General features: G+C 39.5%; 1 protein-coding gene across 9 annotated transcripts in view; it reads right to left on the reverse strand.

Moving 5' to 3' along the window:
* Positions 1–24,726, reverse strand: part of LOC116322598 (CUB and sushi domain-containing protein 3-like) — a 228,863-nt gene that overhangs the window by 122,289 nt on the left and 81,848 nt on the right. For all 9 annotated transcript variants that reach the window (XR_005614833.1, XR_005614834.1, XM_039619520.1 and 6 more), the window contains 15 exons: positions 24,213–24,300; positions 23,439–23,563; positions 22,476–22,597; positions 19,980–20,083; positions 19,579–19,691; positions 19,077–19,259; positions 18,099–18,425; positions 17,076–17,270; positions 16,563–16,701; positions 14,953–15,140; positions 10,844–11,032; positions 8,964–9,080; positions 2,771–2,986; positions 1,312–1,500; positions 348–517 (listed from right to left, as the gene is read on the reverse strand). Coding sequence is in view for 7 of the 9 variants with exons in the window: in XM_039619520.1 (XP_039475454.1) it covers positions 348–517; positions 1,312–1,500; positions 2,771–2,986; positions 8,964–9,080; positions 10,844–11,032; positions 14,953–15,140; positions 16,563–16,701; positions 17,076–17,270; positions 18,099–18,425; positions 19,077–19,259; positions 19,579–19,691; positions 19,980–20,083; positions 22,476–22,597; positions 23,439–23,563; positions 24,213–24,300 (2,465 nt within the window). In the remaining 2 variants the exon portion in view is untranslated. The remainder of the gene's footprint in view (positions 1–347; positions 518–1,311; positions 1,501–2,770; positions 2,987–8,963; positions 9,081–10,843; positions 11,033–14,952; positions 15,141–16,562; positions 16,702–17,075; positions 17,271–18,098; positions 18,426–19,076; positions 19,260–19,578; positions 19,692–19,979; positions 20,084–22,475; positions 22,598–23,438; positions 23,564–24,212; positions 24,301–24,726) is intronic.

Raw genomic sequence — 24,726 nt, forward strand, 5'->3', positions numbered from 1 at the left:
CCAATAACAAAACATCTGCATCTAAAAAATATATATAAACAAATAGTGCACTCCAGCTGTGAGGTGGGAACAACACAGCCATTTTCATTACATGTGTGGTGCTTACCAAATCTGTTAAAAACGCCCATGAGCAAATGCTGCTGATGCTGTCACGTGACCTTCAGACGTCTAAGACAAAACAATTCTGTATTTTGCCTATTTTTTTCCCATGCAACCCTTTTTTTTGCAAATAATAAAAAGTATCAAGACCTTGCTTGCATACTTGAACATCAATTTTAAAAAATGACACAAAACTGAAGTTGCTTATCTACTTTGTGTCAGCATAGATGAGCGACTGCTTTGCTTACCTTGAGAACATCACCTTGAGCAAGCTCAAAGGTGCTGGCAGTGATGTTGATGCCTTTTCCTGTTTGGACCTGAATGCTGTACACGCACTCGTGGCTGTTGTCATAGTTCATTGGATAGTTGGGGGACAAAAGAACTCCCTCATTGTTGGAGACTGTTGAACCGCACTCAGCTGCAAACAAAAAAAACCCAACAACAACATGCAGACAACAGACACAATCAGCTACACAGCAATGTGACCTGCTTAACCATATTAAGAATACATTCACAAAAATTAATAGACATTATAAAACCGGTTCATTAGCTTTTTCCTAACAAGATAAAAGTATATCTCACACATTCTACTTAAATGAGAAAGTGTCCATCCCTTTTTATTACCTCACCTCGTGAAAATCATTTTTAACTGAGACAGACATATTATGAAACATAGATTAGACTATTAAAAAATTAATATTTAATGTAACAACATTCACTGGCCTTGCTGCCTGGGCTAAATAGCAGTAAATTACTTAACCACAATTAACTTGTACAGAAAAAAAAGTCCAGACTTTCAAAGACAGGGACATCAGAACATGGCATTTATCTTGCAACAAATGCACTGACACTTTTAGTCTGTAAGTCTGAAACAAGACCAGGTCAATGTCAAAAACATGCTAGGTACACTATCACAATGACTAAGTCCCTACAGTAACCTTTTGAAATGTGAATGTAACTGACCTGCCTTTAAGTCTTCATGAGTGAAAAGAAGATCTCCCTAGATAGTTTAACCCAGCAGCTCACGTCAGTTAATCACAGGTCTATCCTTTTAACTGTAGTCTACTTACATAAATCCAATTCTGCTGGGTTCTTAAATGTCAAATAAGAAAGTTTCTGTGTTGAATACATGTTAAAAGCTGATACTGGCTAGTGGCATAAACACATACATAAACAAGAACGGAAACAGAATAAAAGCAGTTGACCACGTACCCACACACCTTGGCAGAGGGGCACTCCACATGCGCCGCCCACCTCCCAGGCACACAATCTCCCTCGCCCCCTGTAGACGATAGCCCGTATTGCAGTAGAACGACAAAGAGTCGCCAATGCCAAACTTGGAGCCCGTGTGCCAGCCGTACCGAGGCGTTCCAGGGTCCTCGCAAGGTTCAAGATCGTACTCTGCAAATGAGAGAACAAAAAATTCCTCTATCTGTGTCTTCTTTTGAAAATAACTCCCAGTCTTCTTGCTTGCTTCCATCAAAAAAGACCACATGTTCAGGCAAAGCAACACTGTAGTTTGTGGGGATTACCTATCTTGCTCAAGGAATCTTCATCAGGCTGGGAAGCCAAACGTTTGATTCCAGGTTGTCGGGATAAAGAATGAGCTCTCTAAAAACTAGGCCACTCTCGGTGAAATATTTTTACACATGGGGCTGCTGGTGGCCTTATAATTTGAGAAAATGCAGCCCAGGAGTAAGAGGAATAAGGTCTTACTCCCATCAGCATTTCTCTCACGGTCTGTATCTGGCAGTATGCAGAACTATACGCAGCCTATTGATTTCAGCACCGCAAAACATTAAAGCAGCAATCAAGTGTAGGATGTAGAATGATGGCCTTGGCAGACGTTCATTAAAGGTCATAAAAGGTTAAAAAACGAATTCTAATAAGGAAATATATAGATGCTAATTACAGAGCACGAAAGAAGACACACACATATTCACAAACTACGTTTCATGAATATTCATGGATTCATAAGATATGTTTCACTTCAGTGAGCAGCAGGCAAACATTTAACCCGGATGCTCATGAAACAAGGCTTCTCTACCTTGCTATTCTCTCTCTGTGTCACTCTCCTCTCTCACTCTCTTTCCGACCTTCTCTATGAGCCCTGCACACTCAGCATCACCATCTGTCTCGTCTCCTTTCTTTCTCTCTATCTAGCTCTTGAAACCGTGTATCTACGGCTGTTTAATTTTCCATTTCTTACCATCGATATGGGGGGCCCATTATTTCTGTACACACCTCCTTCTCCTTCTGCTGTCTTCAGTCCTCGGGAGACTGGCCCACATGCAATGCTTTGATGATCATTCTCCTCACGATCAGACACCCTCTACCTGCATGAACCTGTTGTCTCTTAATTATCCTTCTCTGACTGACGCAGGCCTGAGGCACGGTCTATCTTAAGCCTGCTGACCGACAAATCACTCCTTATGTTACTTTATGCACGCTTTAGAGAGGCTTAGTGCTTTTGATCTCATCAATGAAAGAACTGTCTCTTTCCACGTGCCTGTGACTGCTTTTCACTTTTGCTTTCTAGTCCTCGTTTTAATTACCCTAAGTCCTCTTTTCTGCCTCCTCCACACAACCCTCCATCCTCTGCTAAAACTTACCCTACCATGACTCCCACCTCCATGCCTTCTACAGACATAGCCCACATATGGACTCATACCTGAGAAGGAAATGTTGAATCCCTGCAGCGATATGGAGAAGTCAGAAATGAAGCGTAGCTGCGCCTTGAAGTTGCCATACAGGCCAGCATTAATTGGTGCAGGCCTCTCAGAGCCAGTCAGGCGAGCGAGTGGCTGAGCGAAGCTGCCGTTTTCTGTTATCAGAAGGTAGTCATGGTGATCCTCCAGGTGGAAGGAGTGAAAAGTGAATTGGACACCTTGGAGGAGAAAATAGGAAAGTCCAGTGTTAGAGGTTTCCAGGAATATATAAAGAATAACTGAAAGGAACGTGTCATTCATAAATTCATGGTAACATGCATATTTCATGTTCATACTGACTGACAGTACTGTGTAAAAGTCTTGAGCCACCCTCATTTCTTTAGAGTTTGCTAGGAAAATGGGTGTTGGGCCTAAACTCAGACCCCGTTGTATCCAGGACTTATTCCCATGAAAGAAAAACAAGGCAACAGCGTTCGATCGATTACTTGCGCAAGGGAGGCCTCATCTATGTCCAGCATGGAAATGACCCCAAATCCGGCCTCCTCTCGCTGCCTTTTATTGAGAGACAGTTCACACAAAACACAGCAAAGCAACGCCCACATAGTTCTAGGGCATTGTATGTATATGTGTGAACTTCTATATGTAAGTAGGAGTGTGTGTGTGTGTGTGTGTGTGTGTGTGTGTGGCCTCCTGCTGGGCAGGAAGCTTACATCAGAAGAAGCAGATCTTCCAGATAGGATGCATCTGCAATAAAACACTATAGCCCCTCACCCAGAACCTTGAGAATCTGGGGAGGGGGACTGTGAAATTCCTTTCATCCCACAGTTAAACAATGTAGAGATGGATGGTAAGCATAAAAATGACAAACATTTAACAATTCACTCTAACATTGGGAAATGGGCTTAATGATTTATTGAAACGTGCAAAAAAAAAAAAAAACATTGGAAAGATAAAAACAGAGCTTGAGTGTCTTCAACAAAGCCTGAACTCTATTAATCAATATCGTCAATAACAGTTCTGTGGGCTTCTGGAAGGCCATTCAGAGCTCTTCTTTGGATGCTGGCTGTGTTTTGTTCCATTCAATGTCAGGTGGATCAAAATCTGATGCACTTTTTCTGTTTTCATAATTCATCAGTTCTGTCAACATCCCCAAGACCATTGTCTGAAATGCAGCCCCATACAATGACCAAGCCTTCGTCGTGTTTTACAAATAGCTGAAGAAACTCACTGTTGACACTCACTGATGATTTGACCAAAACATTACAAATTTAAATGCATTATTTCATAAGACCTCTTGCTAGTCCAGTTTTTGTGTAATTTGGCATACCTGTGTAGTAAACAGTAGAGTGATCATTTAAAGGTCTAGATCAGCGGTCCCCAACCTTTTTTGCGCCACGGACCGGTTTATGCCCGACAATATTTTCACGGACCGACAATAAGGTGTCACGGATAAATACAACAAAATAAAACTAGTGCCGGTACCGAAAAAATGAAGATTTATTCATAACACCGTGAAAAGACCCAGGAAAACCAGTTAACGATAAAAGCGATAACAAAATAACGCTGAAAACCGATAAAAACCCTAAACCATACATTTCACACCTGAGCCTCAATCACCAAACGACTCACGGACGGTACCGGTCCGAGGCTCGGGGGTTGGGGACCGCTGGTCTAGATGCATCTATCAGATCCTGCCAGGTCTTTGATGGATTTTTTCCCCCTTTTCTTAATGACATGAATTTCAGATATGGTATCTGTATCATGATTCAGCCAATTTCTGAAGAAAAAAACCTTCAGAAAAGGAGAACTGTTGCTCATTGGAGCACTGACTGATTGGAAGCAAAATGTAAAGAAACTAGTGATCGTTCAAGACTCCTGCACAGTGCTATATAAGGTTAAGAATTAATGTTGTTGTTTAAATTTAAGGAAATGGGCTAAATTTGAATCCAGTCCCCTCAAAATGAACCTGGTAAAACAAAGACTTGTCGAAGACCCAACCTTGTCTCTTCTAGCTTGCCAGTGAAAGATTTTCACAAGAAAAGAGCATAACTGATGATTGACAGTCGATGAAGCAAACAGAATCTATAAATTGTTTTCAGGTTAGTGAAGATGATGTTTTCCATCAATAAAATGCAACTGAAATTTTAAGCAAGTAAACAAGGCCTATATAAACAGTATATTTCTATTTTATCACACTGTAACTCAGACCCAATAACAACATCTTCATTCTATCCATGATGGCCACTTGGCTGCTTTTCAGCACCATCAGTGATGGCATTTCAATGCCATCTGTTGAATCTGTTGGAATATGACTCTATAATGTCCTCCACAATGCTTGGCTCACTTAATAAAGAAAGCCCCAAATGGCTCTAGAATAAATAACAAAATGAAATGATTGATTGTCCTCTGTAAAACGCCAATTATATTACAGAGCATAAAGGCAAATGACCAATTAATCAAGAGCCAATCTTGTGAGGAGACTTTCTAATATTGTAATACAGCCAGTACATGTGGTGGTTAATAAAAAGTGGCTAGTTGCATAGCTACTATCTCTAAAGTGGAATTTCTTACTGACTGCCCAAAGGTAAAAGCATACAATACAGTGATTAAAGAGCAGAGAAAATAATCCCAGGAGTATTACATACATACATTTTGTGTATGTTGTGGTGAATTTGGAGGATGGGGGGAACAAGTCATCCAACCTCAATAGCCAAAACAGGTGAGCTGACGGTTTCTTAATGTTATTTTTTACTTTTAAAGCTCACTTCTGTTTGGGTTCAAATATACTGCTCTACAATGTTAACTACATGATTCACCGTTTTCAGTTTTACCAAAATGATGACACTTATGTGTAATTTAAAGGCATTTATTCACACAAATGCTACAGGTCACTATATATATATATATATATATAGTTTGCATAACACCCACATGTACACACACACACAGAATTATTAGGCAAATGAGTATATATATATATATGCATGTTGTCTTACACAACTGTATATAAGCCTACTACCAATTATATATAGGTGATGCAATCATAGAAGGGGTGTGGTCTAAAGCATCAACACCCTATATCAGGTTGCATTTTATTAGGCATGTTATCTTTCCTTTGGCAAAATGGGTCAAAAGAAGAGCTTGACAGGCTGTTTGGGTTCAAAAAATGAGATATCTGCAGAGGGATGCAGCAGTCTTAAATGTGCAAAAGCTTCTGAAGCTATCATGATTCAAGCGTTTTTCAGTTTTAGTCAAAATGATGACACTTATGTGTAAAAATAAAGGCATTTATGAGAAACACAAATGCTACAGATGCCACTTCAAGCTGCAACATCACTGGAGTGCCCAAAAACAAGGTGTGCAATACTCAGAGACATGGCCGAGGTAAGAAAGGCAGGCCAAGAAATATCTCAAGACTGATTTTCCTGGGTTTTATGGACTGATGAAATGAGTGAGTCTTGATGGGCCAGATGGATGGGCCCGTGGCTGGATTGGTATGAGGGCAGAGAGCTCCAGTCCCACTCACTCAGGCGCTGGTATCAGCAAGGTGGAGGTGGGAGTACTGGTTTGAGGCTGGTATCATCAAAGTCCTAGCCAAGGAATATCTCAAGACTGATTTTTCTGTAATAAGAGTTTGGATTGGTAACAGAGCTCCAGTCCCACTCAGGCGCCTGTGGAGGTGGAGTACTCTACTATATTGGCTAAGATGAGCTTGTGGGGCCTTTTTCGGGTTTTGGTTATTTGTAACTCAAATCCTGAGGTTATATATAAAAGAAGAAAAACTAATGACATGGCCTCCGTCCATCTGTGAGCGCCCAGAAAGAATGTTGATGGGATGACACATTATTCCTTGCAAAGAAATAGACTCACACAGAAGCACAAATGTTATATTTGGTTTCAGTCTAACTGCCCTAATAATTATGCACAGTAATAGTCACCTGCACACACAGATATCTTTAAAACTAAAACTAAAAAACAAACTAAAACTACTTCCAAAACATTCAGCTTTGATATTAATGAGAGACTCTGTATGCTTTGGTTATTTGTAACTCAAATCCTGAGGTTATATGCACGTCCATCTGTGCGCCTCCAGAAAGAATTGGGATGACAATCAGAGCTTTGGTCTAACTCCGCTTTGAGACTCCGATCTCTTTAAAACATATAAAATCGACTGAATTAATCACATGATCAAGATGAGAGTTTTCAGTTTCACGTTTTCTTTCTTTTTGTTTACATGAGATGTAATATTTATTGTCTGAGGTATTTTGTTTTTGTTTGTTTGATTTTTTTTAATAACTTATTGTGAGATATTAGAACTGGTGTCAAGTGGAGCCATAATCAGTCAGTTAGTTGGAGGTATTTATTATTTCTCGATGTTATTAGTTTGGACTTGTGGGTGCAGTTAAGTATGATGAATCCAGTTATTGCTGAGAGTTAAAAAAACCCATGTAAGAAATTAAAAAGATAATGCTGATAAAAAAAAATTAATGCTATAAACATCACAAAGAAATAACAGAGAAAAATAGAGTTATCCAGGGAAGGATTACATGATGTCAGTGGGTAAAGCCCTAAATTACTGGATTCAGTCTCCTTATATGAGTTACACACAGAGATAAACCTATAAACTTGCCATCCAGGGCTTACTAGATTGAAATACATGGACTGTAGTTGCATCAACATTATATGGCAAAGAGAGAAATGACATGAACAGTTAAACACTGATTTAAATGAAATAATATGATTTTATGGTGTTAAACTCCAAGAACAGCGAGATAGGTAATTCAAAAGAAAATAAAGGTACGACAACAGGACTGACTTTCAAAAGGCCATTTGGGAACGGATAATAGGAAACACTATGGCCAAATGCGATGATACAGCTAGAGCAATGTGATAAGTTCAGTGTGCTTTTCAAATAATAATGAATGGCACACTGATAATTGACAGTGAGTGCTGTGATAACAGAATTAAAGCAATAAAACAAAGAGCAACTGGTGAATAAAACTGAGATACAAGATTTGCCTCAGCAGGTGTTCTGCTTAAAAGTTGAAGCTGTTCATAAAAAAAGTATCAGAAGAATGTAAGATCCTGTTCTTCACACTAAGGAAACAGTGCACACGGCACATACTTTTTTCGAACTAGAGGCTGTGCCCACTGTCAGATCAGCAAGCATCAGCAATGGTAGCTATCATAGTAAATAGTTTATTTATAAAGTATGTTACTGCCTAGTAACAGAGAGAAGATCACAAAAAACAACTTCACACTCAGGAATCTAGATCCCTGCATTCCCAGACATTCAATCACAAAGTTCAAAGTATACTGGACAAATAGTTTCTAAAATATGAAAATACAAGTCTCTATCGCGCGCACGCACACACACACACACACACACACACACACACACACACACACACACACACACACACACACACACATTGACACACACACACACACACACACACACACACACACTAACCATAACCTAAATTGTAACCTTGAATAAAAGAGCTGCACGGTGCAGAAATACAGGAAGGAACAGGAAATGAGGTACACACACACACACACACACACACACACACACACACGAACAATTTAATATAGACTCATACAGGAAGGAATAAAAAGAACAATTTAATATAGTGAAAGTGAACACTACATTGTGTAAGATTTCTACTTATATTCTGGGTTACCACATACTCTGCATATCCAATCCAGTAGATATTTTATTAGTTGACCTTCCTGATTCAACCCCACCAAAGGATTTGTGTCTCCCTCCAGTAGCGAACCCGAATGCATAAACCATTACACTGTAGAGCCACCACTCATGGCCTGGCTACCATCCAATAATAAAAGCCCTGCATTTAAATGATCTTTGCCTGATTAAATGTACATGTTGCACTCTTTTCAGTTTATAATAATAAATCACTTTTATATCTCTAGAACCTTTTTGAGGAGGGGGAGATGTGTCCTTTTAATTTATGGTTACATAATTTGGTCATTGTTAGGAATACTAAATATGCGACTCACTGTAGAAAGGACTAGATAAATAAATATTGTTATATATAAAATTGCCATCTGAACCCACTGGGAAAGGGGGTGTGCTATGTGCATCTTCCTCAAGCTTGGAAGTTAGAGTGTTTTGGGCATCTTAGCTGTTCCTAACAGCTTGCATGCAAATATATAGATGCCTTCTCCTACCTTTTCCATGGCTGACTTCTACAGTCCATGTGCAATTTAGAGAGTTAGGATACAGCTCAGGGTAGCCAGGTGATAAGATGATCCCTCCAGGTCCCCTGATATCACCACCACATGATGCTGAATGGAACAGGAAGATAATGAAAGATAACTGTTGCTGGAAAAAAAGGGTAAATTGTAAATGAACCAATAAATCCTTCACCTGAAGACAGAGGGGAGGTTAAGATGAATAATGATTTCGAGTCATATCACATCCTGTCCTGCTATTTTTATTTGTACCTGTAAATCTGCCACAGATGTGCACTCCAAACCAGCCCTAGTGCCTAACATGACAATACATTATTCATACATTTAGCTATCCACCCAGATTTTCTTAATTCATGGTATCTTAAACTGAAAGAAATTGTTACAAAACATGATCATCTATTTAGTTAGAACACAAAATAACTTAAAAGCATATTCAGAGGATTATAGCATCTGGATTTAGAATCATTGTCACTTCAAGGTAGAAATTGATCTGTAAGAGAAACAGTTACCATCCAACTTATTTTCAGTCAGGTATAATCTAGTTGGACCCATGTAGAGGAAATAAAGAAGAGAAAGGGACAACGCATGTAACGCATGTGGATCGGTGGGGTAAGGATTAATGTGTCTAAAGGTTAACTGGTGTAATTGAATATTGTTCAAGCCTGTAACCCTTTTCTCATGCTGTCATTAGATTTTGTCGTTTCACATAAAGGGCAGAGCTTTTTTGAACTCGGCATTAATGAAATGTGACAAGATTTGTGGGTTTTTTCCTTCTTGCATCTGCCTAAGTACGTGCTCTCTGACCTACGGGTGGCTTTGCAACCAAGCTCATGAATAGCTTCCTCAGAACAGCTAGAGTTGACAAATATTAGAAGTAGGACTGTTGTGAGTGTACACATTTTCAAAGTAATGAATGTCAGATGATATTTTGGAGGATAACTGGGATGCCTTGGGCTCCGCAGCTGTACACACCCACCCCCTACTCGAATCCTCTCTCCTTCCACCCGCAGGCCTTCCAGCGAACACAACACATCAAGGCCTGAATCCTTACCCACTGACTAAATTACATCAAATATTTTATTAATGAGCCAAAATTACATAAAGTCATTAAAAGTGGATGAGTATGCTTGGCAAACGATCTACTTTAGAGGCTCCATAGGCAGAGAGCCAATGCATTTGGCACCAGTCTGGCACATACCTTGGCAAAAATATGCTCCCAGATATAAAATGAGCTTCAGAACAAGCACTGGTATGAAACTATAGCGCGGCATGCCAAACGTCACATGTATTTTACTAGTTATTTTGTTTCTGCTGAGTGATCCGTGACAAAGGGACATCATTTACGGTTTGTACACAGCAATAACCATTTTCACAAATGTTCCTCAGGTGTGATACTAATGTAAACAGCACAAGAAGCAACATTGCTCAAATACAGCCCAGAGCATTATGTGGGCTATCAAATCTATCAGGAACATGCTGCATGTTTTGATGTGAGGCAAAATTTGTCTTCCATATCACTTCATTTCCAACACCTCAGTAAGTTTTTCAGTAAAACACTAGAGGCACTGTATTTTATGAATAAAAGGCAGCACCTTTTTTTATTTATTACGTGCTAAATGTTGCTACACATTGCTGGGTCTTTACCTTTTGTCAATCAGAGTGAATCTTTTTTAGGGCTAAGAAGAATCAAATGAACATAATTGCCATTGTAGAGTTTGTGCCATCTACTGGTGGCAATATCCTTTAAGTACTGCGATTAAAAACTGTCAGTACATACTGTAAGTTGAAGAAATTACATCCCATTAAATGTATGTTAAATATTCACTGAAATATTTAATTAAGGAATGCATACATACCATCACAAGTGGGCAGTGGGTGGCTCCAAAAGTGGTTCTTCTCGCAAACTAGAGGCTCCTCGTGGCTCAGTCTATATCCTGGGTCACACTGGAAGGTCACAGTTGAGCCGATGGACAGGTCGTGGCTTAACCGAAAGCCATTTACTGGGATACCAGGATCCATACAGGAGTATGTGTCCAATGTGACCACTGTAGAAATAAAAATGAAGTATTCTCTTTACATTGACAGTCTTTACATTGGTATTTAAAGGAAGTTATGTATGATTTTATCTCATGTGTAAATGTAGCGCTTTAACAGTCCTTAAGGACTGGCGCTTTACATATCAGTCATCCACCCACACACTGGTGATTACATTGTAGCCACAGCCACCCTGGGCGCACTGACAGAGGCGAGGCTGCCGAACACTGGCGCCACCGGGCCCTCTGACCACCACCAGTAGGCAACAGGTGAAGTGTCTTGCCCAAGGACACAACGCGAGACTGTCCAAGCCGGGGCTCGAACCGGCAACCTTCCGATTACAAGGCGAACTCCCAACTCTTGAGCCACGATCAAGAGTATACTGGATCTTCTTCACACAGGTTACAAAGGCTCTAGATGCAGTGTTTAGTGTTGCATTGAGCTATGCATGAACTAGCTGCATGTTTTTGACTCGTGACTGTTATTTAAAATAACTGAGCCACACTCTTCACAGTTCTTGTGTGCACATGTGCACCTGGTATTAAGCAGAGCATTAGTGTAAAAGCGTCAGTTTTTCTATTTTGATACTAAATATAATATGACCTTTACACTCCTGAGGTGGATTGAAGTTGCAGCATTCATGAAACATGAAATGCCAATTCTATTTTTGCATTCGCTGAAACTTCTTTGTCACATTTTCCCTCTAAAAAATTGCTGATCGAAGCTTTGATGTTAAAAATCACAGCAACAAAAGGCAGGTGTCAGGTCGCATGCATAATATAGAACGCAAAAAGATTTACTTTGCCTTTCTTTTACTGTTAACTTTAAAGAATCCTCTTATGACAAACAAAAGACTCTTCAAACCAGGCTATGTTAGTACACAGTAGAGACTGCAGAAAAATGAACTATTGCATTGACTGCTATAATGCCTGACAGTTTCTTCCTGAATAACCTTGATAGAGTTGTCAGTTTCTTTGATTTTTAAGAAAACAGGGTTTTATCTTCATGCCATTTAGACAGGTACTGTGGGACAGTAAAGGGCAGCAGCTTCATGGGGAGAGCGAATTCAGAGTATGACCTTGGTGAAACTGCACATCCACTTCATTTCCTTCTATACTACTCAGCTACTGGAACACCACTTCAAGTTTTTATTAAAGAAAAGCACATTTGCCTGATAGTTTTACTCCTACAGTGAGCTAGTTTCATCTCTCTTAATTTGCAGTGATGCAAGCTGTAAAGAGATGCCCCCATTTTCCCTGTGATTTCCAGGACCGCCGTTTGGATGTCTTCCAAGTAGGGTTGCTTTTGATGCACTAAAAATATGCTGATTTTAGCCACTGACTGACAGTAGTTGTGTAAGCGGGTGTCAGGCCACTGGCGAGGAAGAATCTTAACATGGAAGGATTAATTTTCTGGAATTATACAGAGAGTTTATTATTTTATGTAAAGTCAAAGCAACAAAGATATAGCTGAAAACAGGCATATGTTCACATGTTACATCTGGTGTCAGTGACTGTGAGCACTGCATGTATTTAAGTACAGCACATACACATGTAATTGCACTCCCTACAGAGACCTATAGCTCAAAACACAAACACTCAAAGTAAGTCAAATGTATAATCTGAAAAGCTTTGTCATAGTATAGTTTACCTGTATGGCCTGCAGAATTTCCTTGTAGCAATATGGCAGAGTGGCATGGTGTAAGAAGATTTATAAGCCATAGATAATTGTCATTAATAACTTGTGTGATCCGACCTGTGTGATAACAGCGAGATTGCTATCCTCTTGCAAGCCTCTGTAGGAAGCTTGCTTTGCACTACTTTCATCATACTTGGTTTTAGTAGAGAAACCTATGAATTTTGCTTTAATATGCAGAGCAGTCACTGATCACTGCTAGCAGTAGCCTCTAGGGTGCAGGTATTTGGTGGGAAAATAATTTCCTTACATCTCCAAGCCAATGGAGTCATGCCAAATACGTTACCGTGTAGTATGTTTTAAATGTTTGTGGCCAAAATAATTGTATAGCATGCTGTAATTTTTATTTAACTGAAGAGGTTGAATTTTTCTGCACATAAAGGGAATGACGCAGTGCTTCTGTGCCTCACTTTATTCACAGGATAACTAACCCTTATTTTGCAGACTAATTTTACAAATGAAGTAGGCTAGTTTTCCCAGAAGTATTTCGGCAATAAGATATGTCCTAAAAGGCAATGGAAGAAGCTAATATGATCTTACTGTTATTGCTTTTCGATGGCCTCATCAACAAAAGCAAAATGCACTCGAGATTGAAACGTAATAAGACAAAAGCACTTGTGGCCTGCTTTCAGTCAATAACAGAGACATAATAACGACCTCTGTCTTATGAATCAAATTGGAGTGACAGGGGTAATAGTGCTAGTGCAAACAATTGTGAAAATAAATCACAGTATGTCCAGAATATATTTGTACTAGATTTTTCAAAAACTACCATTCAATGCATAATGATGTATACCGAGTCTTATTTCAAATTATGTACCCTTGTAGAGCTAATAGTTTGCTTCAGTTGTTTTGATTAGATTAACTTCACCTTACTCTGCGACCTTGTATTTGAAAGCATGGGGCTGCCATTTGCACCTGACAAGTGGCAGTACATTGTTAACGATAGATTTGGGTTGCCAGTCGGTACAGAGGTACAATCCCACATAGTCACTGTCATCTGGGATCACAGCTCCACAGACATCAAGTGCACTGTTGACAAAAAAAATCCTTTCACTCCATTGAACTTGCGTCCTTTTTACTTTGAGTATTTGTTTACATTTACAGCACAGTGTTTGATTTTCTCCCCTACCTGGATAATTTATATTGACCACTATAAAGCTTCTATCCAAGAAGTCAGAGTAATTAATGTTCAACTGCTTTGCTGGACATCATTAACAGCCACTTTTGTGTTTGTTTATTGCACAAAATATTTACCAGCAGTACTTTCTAAAACACTCAAAGAGGGAATACGAGTAGCAGAAAAATATGTATGGATAAATATAGCAGCAGTGACAGACATAATGCTATGCCTCAGTGATAGACCAAGCAAGAATGATAGCACAGAGTGCACTATAAATCAAGCTAAATGAAGTTACATTCAATTAAGAACTTACACTGAGTCTGACTTCTGCACAAGCAATCACAATCATAAAGAGATTAAACGCAATGCCACAACTGAAGACAAAGCTTATGTGCTCAACGAACAAACCTATCATAAACAGTAAACATTCAAAGAGTGCACAGCCTTTGATGAGAAGAATTCTGGAAGTAGTATTCAATTTAGTTTTATACAGACAGCGTCAAGTCAGCTCAAGGCGCTTTATAGTCAAAGCTAAACAACCGACAATATTCGACAAGTGACTACAATTAATATACAAAGCTTGGCTCTTTGCCTTACCAAAGAGCCATTTCTTTACCTACTCACACAAAAGCTCCAGGTAAACTAATAACCAGCATGAAACATACACTGTGAATTGTGAGGCTTTAACACTAGGCAAGAGATGATGTAAAATTAAAAACATCAGAGCTGACCTCTCCAGCTAAGCTAAGCACTTATGAAAAATTTAAAATGTATCACCTTTAAATGTTAATCACAGTAACTAAACTGAACTCATGTAGTTAGAGAACCCACGCTAATTAAGGCATGTTGTTATGGTAATACTAGTGCTCTTGACATGTAATAGACCTGAAATATTTCCTCAACAAAGTTTAATCTTGACATTTGGTTTCAGAAACTTAAGTGCTACCAGAAAAGCTGACCAACTTCAGTCTCCAGTGCCTCTAGCTGAAGCATAGTTGAACTTGTTTAAAATTTTATTCTCTATGTCTAATTATAGAACTGAATGTGTACCATCTCATCTCATCCTTTTTTTTTGTCGTGAAGAAATTACAGGCAATAGCACTATGCTCTCACCTTCATAGAAGATCTTGAAGCCACTGTTTGATCGACTGTTATCGGTGGTAAAGAGCAGATACAGGAAGTTACTACTGCTGAACAGGAACTGAGGGACCTGGGTTCCATTAAAAGAGCCAATCAGAGGAGAGAGCAGGTTGGGACCATCGTGAACCTCCAGGAAGTCATAACTGAGCTCAGTCTGGAACCTTAAAAGTTAAACAAAAGGACAGATGGACTTTAAGTATACATATTTGTTTTAAAATAAATTTGTTTACCTCATACAGTTTGGTAAAAATGTGACAATACTGAGGTAATAAGGTAAAAACAAGAAGTTATAACCCCTTAAAAATACAGCAATATTCCTGTATTTTGTACAAACAATGGTTTGAGCTGAGTAATATTACACTGAAATTTATGTATTGGGGTTAATAAGGCCTCACAAACTGAGTGTAGTAATGTGGAAACTTACATACACCTATGAGGCAAAACCAATTAGTACTAGTATAGAAGGTCTAGCAGTAAGGTCTAGTGATTTACACGTTTGCTTAACAGGCAGGAGCAATAAAATGATAATATCAGTGTATTTGATTTTTTTATACTGGCTTTAAAGTTGTAATAACCTGGTGTTTCCAGGTGTAACCAGTCTTGATACAGGATGTGACGTGGTTTTTACTTGATATTGCTTTTGTAATTAAGTCACTTGTTTTTATCCCACTATTACGACAGCAGTACCAAGCTGTAAAAAGAAAATGTAATTTCTTTTACAGAAAAACATCCTAATTTTCTGCAATAGGTAAAAAAAAAAATAGGCACTACAGCAAAAATTCCAGTAATTGGAACAGTTCCTGGAAATGTGACATTGCTATGCATCTGTGGCAACCTTCTTAACCCCCCCATCAAACAACTGGCATCAACACGGATATATCTGTCAATATTATTGACGTTTCCTGACTGAAATCTATGCATTCTTATCTCACTGAAGGAAACTGTGAAGATTGCCTCGAGTATAGTGCCATCATAGTTGTAATGCTTTAAACAGGCATGAGAAACCCTGTGCTCATTTTAAGTGAGGGAAGAGGAAAAGGGGGTTAATTTTACAAAAAATAAAACAAAAACCAAAAAAAATCACAGTGAAGGCAGCCCTTTGAAAAAGCAACAATTATACAACATGAACGAATGAATGAATTTCATGATTTCACTTATTAATATTAAGAAATAAAGATTTCAAAGCAAGATTTTCCCTTTCCTTTTTTTCCTACTTTCTTTTATTGAAGCTCTCTCAGGAAGTGAGCAAAGCGGGTAAGCAAGATAAAGGATTACTTGAGGCTTTCAACATTTTTGGAAACTAGACCAAAGTCTGTGTTCTTCCTCCTCTGACTTTCTATTTCAAACTCAGAGGCTTCCACAGCCAAGGGGAGCCATTTATGTTTGTGTACATGTACTGTATATGCATAAACTAAAGGGATAGATACATGAGTGTCTGTCTGCATGTAGGTATACGACTACTGCAGCACAGTATGTGATTATATTACACCAGGAATTAAGTCCTTTTCCAGATTTTGTCACTCTACACATGAGTGTGTGTCTTTGTTTCAGTGGCTGACTTGTTGCAGTACTGTCATACAGACCTGTCAAAGCTAATCTTGATGGAGCGTCCCAGCTCGGCCTCAATGACCCACTCACAACTCAAGGAATCTTTGTAGTAGCCTGGCCACCCGGGGGAGAGGATGACACCAGATGGCCCTGAGTAGTGTCCTCCACAAGGAGCTGGAGGAGTGGAAGGAGTTTTAAGGGGGCATAAAGAAGACAAAGAAAGGAAGAGAGGAGAGGAGAGGGAAAGGAGAGAGGTAGAAAAGAGAAAAAAGTTGTTTTAAAGATGATACCACTTGGTAATCTGTTCATACCCACATGAAAAATATTGAAAGAAAACACTTATAGGATGAGTCACCAAAGGCCTGGAGTTACACAGATACCTGAAAATAAATCTAGCCCGGTTTAGATGGACTGAACTCCGTGTTCCACACTAACCCACTCACTTTTTTTATCATGTTTCTGTTCTTTCTTTCTCATCCCAGTTCAGCAGTTAACTTATACTCTATGTCCAGCATCCACATAATTGTTAGCAATTACAATTTAATTACCTTCACATTTGGGAATGAGTCCACTCCACATCACCTTGCCTTCTTCCAGATGGCATGTGATGGTGTCAGCTCCCTGTGTCTTGATAAAGCCATCCTCGCAAACAACAGAGATGGAGCTCCCCAGCTGGAAACTGTCCCCAAAGCGCCTAGCGTTCAACGGTATGCCAGGGTCAGGGCACTCATTATGCCCAAAAGCTTGTAATGAGAAGAAAGGGAACAAGATCTAGTGACAAATGCTCTTGTGTGAATGAGAAATTGGGTCTTTGAGTAGTCGAGAGATAAGGGAAATGGATGTAGCTGTCCGTAAGAGAGGAAAAAAGAACATACAAAGGTCTGCTCTATACACCTAGGGTTGACAATAGCCTCTGTCTTTAAAGCTTGCTGTGAATTGCTCCAGAGGAAAAGCAAAAGAATTACAATGGCACTGCATAGGCAATAAGGCATCCGAGTTAAGCACTACCTTCACAGTACTAAACGGTGCTTTTTGTTTATAAAGGTACTATTAGCCGAACTTATTCTGCAGTGTAACAGCTTTTCTGCTCAAATCTTGACTGGAAAAGCTGTGCTAGGGTTACACACCTATTAAAACTCAGCTGTAATCTGCCAGCGGTTTTATTAACCTTTTTTTAAAAGTATTTGTTGTCCATTACTTCAATGAATTGTAATGTGTCCTCGTGTGTTATAAAAGATGCCTGCCAAGAAATTATAACCATTATTATTAAGAAAAAACATAATTTCTAAAAGAGCAACAAGGACGAAAATAAAGCTCTGTGACTGAGAACACGCTCATTCATATAAACTACAGGTGCTGCTGAACTTCATTCCTCTTCTATTGATAAAATTAATTTGGACATTATGCTTAGTAATTATTTTTTGTTTGGTTAACTGCGTCTAAAAATTGTACAAATCTAACAGGTCAGACAGACGTGAGACACCACCCAAAAAGTCCCTAAACATGAAAGGGAAAGGGTGAATGCCTTTCTCTTTCTTTTAGTTTCATTTACCCATTGATCAGCCACTTACTGCTATAGGTAATGTTGAACCCTCGCCCAGACATCGAGTGATCGGCCTGAAACTCGAGCTGCAAAACGTTGCTATTGGATGTCAGGTGGGAAGGAACTTCAGCCCCTGAGAAGCGTCCTAGTATTGTGGCTCCTGACTGATCCCCATCTTTGATAGTAAGAAAGTCGTAAGGAGGCTCCAAATCAAAGTCATTGAAGGCCAAATGGATCCTGGAGCCAGGCTCAGAGATAATCAGCCAAACACAGTTAAGGTTGTTCCCGTAGCCTTCTGGATAGTCTGGAGACAACACCGTCCCCATGGGCGCAGTGAAGTTAGAGAAACAGGGAACTGTGTGACAGAGAGGGCAAAAACCTCAGTTATATATCCCGAGTAAGCAATTTGTTTTACAGCAACTCTCACTGGCCACACGACATGTCTACACTGCAGAATCTGCCATAACAGGACCAGGCACAAAGATCTGTACAGAACAATGTCAGTACTGTATAAGTAGCTCAGCAAACTGGAGACAGGTTTACTCCCAAGGGCGCTGAGTAGCTTGAGAAACATGAAACTGTAAGCAGGACGGAACAGAGAACTGTACAAAAGTACAGACATATATGAATATAGGTGCATGGGAATACTGCACACTGTCCCAAAGGAGGCAGTTAAATCGAAGGAACAGAAGTCTAGTTTTTTGTTATGGAGATAGGTTAGGAATGTAACTACAAGGAGAGGGTTGCCTTGACATAGGACGATAAACAGTAGAGTGCAGGTTACCTTCTCCAGTTCAGTTAAATAGTACAACAACAACAACAACAACCCAAAAAAACAAGCTTGGACAAAAACTTCCCATTTCACACAATGTGCTGTGTGCACTGCTCTGCATGTTCAGTTAACAACTCTGTAATTATTTCTCAAATAGCTCAGTGTCACTGTGAACCTTCCAAGCACATAAGTAATTGCTTATCCGCTGTCATTAAAAACAAGTATGGGACTCACAGATGCAGATGGGGATATTAGCTGACCACTGATTGTTGTTCTGGCAGGTGATCATCCTTTCCCCAATGAGCTCAAATCCAAATTGGCATTCAAAGCGTAAAACATCTCCATTTAAAAAACCAGTTCCCTCTTGATAGCCATACAGAGGTGTACCGGGGTCGCCACAACTCTCTTTGTCAATTTCTGCGGAGAAGAGAAAAGAGGGGGACGGACAGATGAAGTAAGTGAGAAAGAGATTGGAACTGGGAGGGGGAAAGCAGAGGATTAAGTCAAGGAAAGTAGTCTGAGATAGTTTTTTTTCTTTAAGATTATCTGTATAGGTGCAGTTGAAGAGTGTGGAAGTTGGGTTAAGGAAGTTTTTTTAAGAAGTAGACAGATAAAGGAGTGACAGATCAGCAGGAAGGCAGACAGGAAAATAAAATTGTTGCTTTAGTGAGAGACAGTCAGAGACAGACTTGAATACAGACAGTGAGAGATGGCATCAGCACAATAGTGTGTGTACCTTTGTAGTTGATCTTGAATCCAATTGAGCCAACACTCTCATCAGACTGGAGGTGAAGCCACATCTGATGGGACATGCTGACAATTAGGTCTGGGACAAAGCTCCCAGTGAGCCTGCAGATAAGACAAACAAGCCAGTGTGGGATCAAAATTCACTTTTGAAACATTTCATCACACAACGTTAAGCAGATTAGAAGACAAACATTGTTATACGCAGATAAAAAACACAAGTAACTTGAACAAGTAAGCCACACTTGAAGTGGTGGAGTCATTTAACTGGTTCAAGGATTCTTTTGTTCAAGTATTTCTTTTAATGTCGACTCACAAAAAGATTTGGAAAGATTTGACAGCAATATTATGCTAAAATAAACTATCCAGTGAAGTAGTTTATGAAATACTTACACTTGAATGATTGTTTTAGAGTCACCTACTTCCCCTCCATCTCCAATAGTTAGGGAATCATACCCAATTTCTAGGTCGAATTCTTCAAAGTTGATCTGAATGACCTGTTGTAAAACACAAAGTCACTATGACAGTCTAAGATCGACTGTGAATTTGCAAACAGCAAAGCCCTCCTTACACCATTCAATAACATTTGAGAACACTCTACTGAATCATATATATAAAGTAAGCCAGCGTGGTATACTGCAGATAGTTTGTGTACATTTGCTGAGAAGTCAATTTCTCTGTCAACAGTTTTTTTTTAGATTTTTCAATACATTTCAACAAAACCATGAAGCTGAAAGTCCGCCATTGGCCTGTGGAAGCTGTTTACACTAAAGTGATTCAAACAGAGAGGTCTCCTGACAGACATTGCTAACCCCGCCAGTCAATGTTATTCATTGCGTTCATTTAAATAGGCCAAACCCTCTCCATCAGATGAGCAGTTATTCTAAAGATTTATTACCAAATAACCCACCATCTAATTTTTATGATATTCATAACATAGCTGCTCATTTCCATAACTTGCCTTTTGGGAAAATGTTGCTGAAGATATCGTAGCTAAACTGCAAAAGGCAGGCCTACACAGAGAAACTCCATGTAATGTCATATACATTTGCACAGGAGGACAGCTCAATGTTTGATCAAGCAGAGCTATAAAAGCCGAAGACGCTTCCTTCTATTTTCATGATTCACATAGCTGCTATAACATACAATATATTCTGGTACTTTAATCAAATATCCACAAACTACCCGAAAACTTAAATCAACAGTGGCGTTCGGGGGAACAGAAGGAAAATATAAAACACAATTCATATCAGATTTTTGACTGTTTATAGGAAAAGGCTTATAGAGTGAATGTTAATGGGGATGTGCAGCATAGACAAAGGACACCGCGAGCATCTTTCAAAGCAATATAGAAACTGACAGCAGCATCACTGCAGAACACAAATCGAATTTTAAGAACCAATCAGAGTAAAGCAAACTTAAGCATATGAAATTATTAATTGCCTGTCTGCATTTACCCTTGAGATATCTTTGTCGGCTGTCACTGGTGAATCTTTTTACCCTCTTAACAAATGTACATAGCGTCACAAAAGATGACATTTTTAAAGATCAAACTGGCAACAGCTGCTTACACTAATAATCATGTCTGCTGCAGAGACATTACACAAACATGCCACATTATCTCAGCCTGCACTTTGCCTGCACGGATTAGTGATGAAAGGAAGGATGCCGTAATGACACCAGTGTCACATCTGTTGATGACAACCATATGATGGCCGCTTGCTCATCCATAGCCTTCGTTCTTTTGGCCACGGGTTGGGCAGCGTCTGCACAATATGTATGTATAACAGCCTCATTACGACACGCAAATAAGCATAATTACCATAATAACACTAATGGACCAAGTTTCAGTGCCAAGTCAATGGCTTGTTTGCCTAGGAGAGTGCACAGTGGCACAAAGCTATGGCACTTGCCAGTCCTAGTGAGTTCTGAATGAGCGTCAGTTGGTTAGTTATTATTTATTAGCAGGAAAGCACTTAGTCGACACCCCTGTGTATATGGCTCACTGGATAGAATACCAACAGAGAGACAAATTTATGTAGGAGAGCAGTAATGACCATTTGGAAAACAGCTTTGACCTCTTCACTTTGGGGAAAAGCTGGTCTCAATCAATCATTATTTCTCCCCATTTCCATGACCACAGATGAATGAAGCGAATCGCTAGGCTGCCAACAGCCACAGTCAAGCTGGTAATCTAGTGAGAACTGAAATGCCATTCACTGCATGCAATGTGCATTAATGACAGAAAGTAAAAATGGAAATATATGCATATTCTACGTAGCCCCTCCTAACTTGGGTAACCCTGGAAAAAAAACAGATGCATATAAAACACAGATCCAAAAATTCCAAGGATATACGTCGCCAAATGCTCTACAGGGAAGGAACTATTTTCACAGTACAAATGTAATGGTGCTCAGGAGCAACAAAATAATGTGGGTTTTTTTTTAATATAACTAATGAGGGAGATGCAGTGCAAAGAGATTACTCAGAGGTAAATTTTACAAGTGTTGGTCTACTATTTATTACCCTAATGGAATTGCAGGTTGGCACTACACAAAACCTTTACTCTTATTATTGCAATCATGAGCCTCACTGGGCTTCTAATCTTGACCTTTTGTATCTTGCATTTATATTTTGCAAGTAACTGCTTTGTTCCAATGCAGAGGTGAGCAGGTAACACAAAACTGTGCACTGGAAAGGTGAATATGAATGCATAGTTTTCTGTATCAGACATTACTGCTATTTTAACAACGCAAAATAAAATTGCGGAAAAAAGCCAGGATAATAAGGCTTGTCACTATTGGATCCTCACGTCAAACATCCACCGCTACTGTTACCATTGTAACAATAGCGGTGGATGTTTAATGGACAGTGTACAAGTTCTCCTACCTTGTTTGGATCACTGGCAGTGATGATCCACACACACTGTGAGTTACTCTCATATTGGATAGGAAAGTTAGGGGATGTAAACGTCCCCGACGGTCCCTGTAGATTCGACCCGCAGGTTTTCACTGCAACAGTATAAGAGGAATATCAAAGCAGAGAAGATATACAGTCTGTGCAACTTTTTTGGCACTTTAAATGTTTTGCTATTATCACTGACTTGTCTGAAGTGCGTTCTGCAGTATGACATGACATAATAACCCCCAACACGAGCAATAAAGAACCATCGTGAGAAACATGAAGAAAAAGGAGTCCTCCAGCACAGTGTGTGATCCCCATTGAGCCCTGATCTTAACTGAGACAGCTCAAACTTTTCTAGTTCATAAAGTTCTCCAATCTGGAAAGCTGATTTAAAATCTCTCAGTAAGTGTACCTTGGAGAATTGGTGCAGCTTTAAAGGCAAAAAGGTCAAACCAAACATTTTCATTGTACTTTCAGTGACCAAAAATTCGGGCCAAACGGCATTTTTACATATTTATCATTGTATACTTGTCTGTGTATAGATAGAAAAGATATAAAGATCTGTGCTGGACACACAGCATAAACATCACTAAATGACCCATAAAAATTAATTTCAACTTCACAATAAATATTGATGAAAATGGCGCTCAGAAAGCAGAGTAATAACTCGTGCATTGTAATGTGACTGAAAGGTAATATATTGTTTGCACAAGTAGAGAGGAGGTCTATTAGCCACATTTCCATTAATCAAATTCTAAAAGGTGCTCCAGGTATTATGAAACACAGAAAAACAGTGAGGGCATTTTGGAATGGAAAAGCAGAGTGCAGCAGAAGAGGCTTTCATACATAATTAACAGAAATGAACTTTCCTCTATCTGCATGGAGCCTATATCCAGAGGCACCGCCTTAATCAAACAGTTTTATTAGCTCATCGGAAGCCCCGCTCACCCTTGCAGACGGGTCTGTGGTCGCTCCAAGCAGCGAAGACTTCGGCAACGCGCTGGCAGGTAATCGTTTTCGAACCCTGCAGCACATGGTCTTCATCGCAGGTAAATTGAGCAGTTGCTCCGATGCTGAGAAGATAGCAAACACCATTAACACCCGAAAAAAGCAATCAATTCCTCAAAAATGACTCCTGATGAGATATCAAATTCATTATTTGTTTCAGGTCATTCATTTAGAAAGAAACGTGTATATGATGCGGTAACGCGAGGCAATGACAATGGACTTGTACTGTCACAGGTGACTACACTGGGCTTCCCTATGTACACATAACAGGATAAGATTGAAAAAAAATCAAAGCCTGCCACATAACAGAGTAAAAAGACTGAAAGTTGATCATTTTATTTTCCCTGTTATCTTTTTCCTATGCTGGTATGTCTGCTGCAAATATTGTATTTGCTAAATGGGCTCTGAGACAAATTAAATTGCACAATATTAACAAGAAGATTATAGCCAACAGACTGAGAATCTACTAAAATGACAGTAAAAAAACAGAAAGAATGTTTGAAATCTGCAGCAGGTGGAGAATAAACTGGTTAACACTAGTTTATGTGCACACCTGTTGCTGACTTAATAGAATGTGACAGTAAAAACTCGTGACATGCAGTCATGTGGCGCAAGTTATAGTACTGAAAGCGGAGCGCTCATTTCAATATCCCTCAGCACACATTCGCACATACTCTACGTATCCTTCGCTTGAGCTCCAAAACAACAACTCACCTGAAATCGGAGCCTATCCGTTTGCCGTTTTCCGGCTCCCCTGGGTCAGGGCAGTAATTAGACACCTGTTTGATTCCTCCTTCATTCACTAAGCAGAGAAGACAAGGACCAAGAACACTGTGAGAGAGACACTTGAACTGCTAAAGCCCAGTGTTTTCAGAAAACACCCACTGCAACAGCAAGCACCTGAATAGCCGATAACCCTGCATGTTCAACGGTTTTCGCTTTCACGAATCATAAAGTTCTGACACGTGACGGTTTGACCTCATCTCGAAATGTCAGAGACTTTTAACTGACAGCTTTTTTGCAGTGCTGTTGTGTTTCGTGATATTACAGTGAGTGGCAAGGGTAAACGCAACACTCTTACCTGAGCTAAACAAAATAGAGGAAAATCTATCTGGGTCCAACAGGCACTAAGAGGATTAAATAACCTTCAACTATCACTTGCAGGAGCAACAATAATCACTCAGTCAGACCCTCCATACATAATAATAATTTGCGTAGACTAGATAAA

The sequence above is a fragment of the Oreochromis aureus genome, linkage group 11 (assembly GCF_013358895.1).
Source record: "Oreochromis aureus strain Israel breed Guangdong linkage group 11, ZZ_aureus, whole genome shotgun sequence".
Taxonomy (NCBI): domain Eukaryota; kingdom Metazoa; phylum Chordata; class Actinopteri; order Cichliformes; family Cichlidae; genus Oreochromis; species Oreochromis aureus.